The sequence below is a fragment of the Salvelinus sp. IW2-2015 genome, linkage group LG10 (assembly GCF_002910315.2).
Source record: "Salvelinus sp. IW2-2015 linkage group LG10, ASM291031v2, whole genome shotgun sequence".
Taxonomy (NCBI): Eukaryota; Metazoa; Chordata; class Actinopteri; order Salmoniformes; family Salmonidae; genus Salvelinus; species Salvelinus sp. IW2-2015.
Window position 1 is genome coordinate 12,640,112 of NC_036850.1, and position 4,360 is coordinate 12,644,471.

At 39.9% G+C, this 4,360-nt stretch overlaps 1 protein-coding gene across 1 annotated transcript in view; it reads left to right on the plus strand.

Annotated features, from left to right (window-relative positions):
• LOC111969101 (neuronal acetylcholine receptor subunit alpha-5-like) overlaps window positions 1–4,360 on the plus strand; it is a 23,735-nt gene that overhangs the window by 1,589 nt on the left and 17,786 nt on the right. Inside the window, exons 3-4 of the mRNA XM_070445391.1 lie at window positions 2,422–2,573; window positions 3,375–3,419. Of these exons, the coding sequence (XP_070301492.1) occupies window positions 2,422–2,573; window positions 3,375–3,419 (197 nt within the window). The remainder of the gene's footprint in view (window positions 1–2,421; window positions 2,574–3,374; window positions 3,420–4,360) is intronic.

Below are 4,360 nucleotides of genomic sequence, written 5' to 3' on the forward strand. Positions count from 1 at the left end.
GGAGAGATAGACTGGCCTAATGCCTCACTGGCCACACACTCAGGTTACGCTAATTGTAGATACACCCATTGATTGAACATAATGAAGATACGAYTGAGCATTTATAACACAATCTATACACTGGATTAGAGATATTGTAAARGGTTGGGAAGTGGTCTTTAGATTGTGTTTATCATTCAATCATGACAATTCATGCTGAATTGTTGCTCCAYTACAAAAATCAAAGGAAGCACCTATAGTGTAGTCCATGTATGTAATGCCCTTGCTCTGTGAGGATGTTCCAGTTGTGCAGACTCTTCACCTCTGATTTGATATAGATGTTTTTGCTCACTTTAAATGAATAGTGTCCCSTGGTTCTCAGYCTACTTGCTGGTGTTAGTCTAATGAAGGACAACAGAGCCAGCTGCAGAAGAGATTTGGCACGAGTTGTCTTTACTCACTTAAATGATTTCTATTTCATATATACCTTATTTAAAAGTATTACTTACAGGTATCTCATTGTTAAGTTACTACTTGTAATGACATACAATAGATGATGGTTGTACTATAGGTGTTATATGACACATTGTTGGATCATATTTATGGTGGTTTTCACAAAAGGGTAGTGTTCAGAATCTCCCAGAGTAGCCAGACGTGGAGCAGGATTTTCTGCAGGAAGCTGTGCTGAGAGACAGAAAGTGTAAAGATGATGAATCTGCTAATCACAGTGATATTGACTGAGGTCTAAGAATGCTGCTATTGATCCTGAGCCTGAGGATGACACAGGGGTGTTAACTGTCGTCGGCCCCGCATAGGGCCTGTCATCCTCAGGTAAATTTGCAGCCAAATTGAACGCACATAAAATAAGCCCATAAGCATGTGGGGAATGATTTAAGAGCATTGTGTCCSTCAAGAATTGAATCAATACTTCTTCATTTTCTCCTTGCGCTGGAGAGCTRTTTCCAGCAATAATACAGCAACTTCACATCCTTTGCTTGAACTAAAGTGCTGAATATAATAAATGAATCCTGAGAATTGCTTGTGCTTAATTCTGYATTTACAGAGRCTAACTCTAGATTTTCCTCCCAGTCTGCAGTTSTATGTGGACTAGAGTGACRGCTGACATCTTTAATATGGAAGGTGCACCTCCGTTCTCTCTCTGTCTAAAAACCCAGCTAGCCCTTAGGGGGCACAAAGACCTCACTTTGTCCTTCACACATAAAACTCCTCCTCTATCTAAAGCTCCATCCTCCAGCCCTTCTCTCCATCATCAACCCCCCCTAGGATCTACACCACCAGGCCAGCTGATGCACTGATACAATGAGTTATCCATCAACCACAGTCACAAGATCAGACCCATCTGTAATGAAGTTATGGAGAGTAAAACTCATTGGAGCTTCCTTCCTCATAATCCAGATAGAAAACACACTGAGACAAATTCAATTAGAATAGCGGGGGATGACTGACTGAGGATTTACAGAGAGAGAGACACTAAATAGAACAGAGCTGATAGAAAGAAACACATTCGTTTTGGATGATGGAAGGAGGCTGACTAGACTGGCAGCCCACACTAGTGAACCCTTCCCACTTGACACTGGTGGTGGCATCACACACATGGAACAATGGAGTCATATTTAATCTCTCCATGTCTATGCAGCCCGCTAACAGTTAGTCATCAATTACGGAGGAAATTGGTGCACAAATGCTACCCTGGCTGCTATTTTTAGTTTATACTGTGCCAAACCTTCATCAGCTTTGAAAGGTTTGGACAGCCTTTTGTTGCCTGAACCCCAGCCAAGTGACTCTTACCTTTAATCACTGTTAGATTGTTTATAGGCCTACTTCCATGGCGAAGAACTGGAGATGAAGCACCACTCTGTATTGGTAGCAGAGGAGTCTCGTCCATGGAAGAAGAGGAGGATTAATTTGAGGGGAAATACAATAAAATGTATTATTCAAAAATCCTCCTTGTAAATAAAATTACACCTCTGTAAATATTCACCAACATATTTGATCAAACGTACTAGTTTGCAGAGAATTCTAACAGGAAGGACACACTTGACCTTTRTCTCCTTCCATGAGGAGTGGAAAACACCAAATCATGAATTAAAGGTATTGACTATGTTGCCATGACAAAGTGACAGTTAGCTTTCTTCCTCTCTAGAAAGTGAATGTCTGGTCCTGATCTGGGGGTAAATATGGACCAGAGATGTGATTGCCGTGATGCTGAGAGTGCTGGGGTGATTTCCTGCATGTTAAACTGGAGATTGATGGAGTTATTGACAACGTGTCAGGTGCCAGGGACTATGAATCATTGTCAATGTGCTTTAGCTGGGCTGAACATGGGCCATGAGCTGTTACCAGGATAATGCCCCCTGTTAACACGTCGCTGACATGATGCAGCTTAAGGAAGGCTAATGTGGTGTTTCCCTGCCTCTAYAGGAATCCCTAAACTGTCCTCCTATGCCAAGACAGAGGACAAACTGTTCAAGAACCTCTTCAGAAACTACCAGAAATGGGTGAGGCCTGTGGAATATCTCAACGGCACAGTACGGGTCAGATTTGGACTGGCCATCTCCCAGCTAGTGGACGTGGTGAGAAAAATATGATTATTATGGGATATTGTGGTTTGTGTCTTCCTGATGGTTATTTTGATGTTTTCAATGCAAGCTGGACTTTCAAGGCAAAGAATCAGTGGTGGAAAAAGTACCCAATTGTCATATTTGAGTAAAAGTAAAGATAYCTTAATAGAAAATGACTCAAGTAAAAGTGAAAGTAACCCAGTAAAATATTACTTGAATAAAAGTCTAAAAGTATTTGGTTTAAAATATACCTAAGTATCAAAAGTAAAAGTATAAACTATTTCAAATTCCTTATATTAAGCAAACCAGACGGCACCATTTTCTTGTTTTTTATTTATTTATGGGTAGCCAGGGGCACACTCCAACACTCAGACATCCTTCACAARTGAAGAATGTGTGTTTAGTGAGGCTGCCAGATCAGAGGCAGGGGATGACCAGCGATGTTCTCTTCTAAGCGTGTGAATTGGACCATTTGCCTGTCCTGCTAAGCATTYAAAATGTAATGATTACTTTTGGGTGTCAGGGAAAATGTATGGAGTAAAAAGTACATTATTTTCTTTAGAAATGTAGTGAAGAAAAAGTAAAAGTAATMAAAAATAGAAACAGTAAAGTACAGATACCCAAAAAACTACTTGAGTAGTTGAAAGTATTTTTTACTKAAGTACATTACATCACTGGAAAGAATATGTCACTATAAATATATTTAGGCTAATTTACATTGTTTGTTTTTTTTACCACATTTACACACATACTGACAGTATAACAACACAAAGGTACAGATAAAACCTTTACAGTATGGTCTCTCCATTACAGGACGAGAAGAACCAGTTGATGACAACCAATGTGTGGATGAAACAGGCAAGATCTTAAACATATTTTGGGGGGRCATAGAATATTTAAGTGATYATTCCCGAGAAGCCAGTGTTTGGAGGATATATTGRCACGGGTGTTGTTTGGAAAACCATGCCAATATGTCCTCCAATCACTGGCTTCGAGGGCATTATCACTTTTATACAACGGGTTACCAACATATTTAAATAATGATTTGCATATTTTCAATAAAAAGTTATTTTGAGGAATTTATTCATACTATTTCATCGTTCCACAAGATATAGTCCCGACACAAATCTAGGTGTTGCTACCCAAGCCGGCTTGTCATTCGTTCTATCGGTTCGATTCCCAGAGACGTGAYCCAGTTGTTAAGTATTTTTGTTCTGTATCTRTGGACGCGACCCAGTCGTTYGTTCTAAATGTTCTATTGCCATACTGGCTGGCAACGTTCTTGCTTGCTAGTTAACCAACTATGGCTAACTTATAGTCACGTCAAACAGTGYAGACAGAATAACAACAAAGTAACTGAATTTGCATTTGTTWAAGCTGTTTYCTAGTGACATTTATTTGGATRCATCCATAACAATGAGCTAATGAGGCGCGATTTCACCTGGCATAGAAAATGTGCTCTCTCGTCAGGACACTGTTGTTCAGAGGAGCTAGTCAACAACACAGCTAACACAATCACTTCAAACTGAAGCTGGACAGACTGCAAACTAGCTGCACTTAATTTCATTTTACCTGTTTTCTATTGACATTTCTTTGTATATATCCATTAAAATGTTGACTGGCTGAGAAAAGCTGCCTGCCTATCTGTCTTGTCCCGACTCCCAACCCCTACACGTTCATTACTATGGGACAGCTGGAAAGAAATAAGAGATCATGTCTAGACGCTTTTTACATTGGAGATCAAGTTTATAAATTGCCTGGTTGGGCTGATCAGACAGTGGATTGTGCGGTGAGATTGA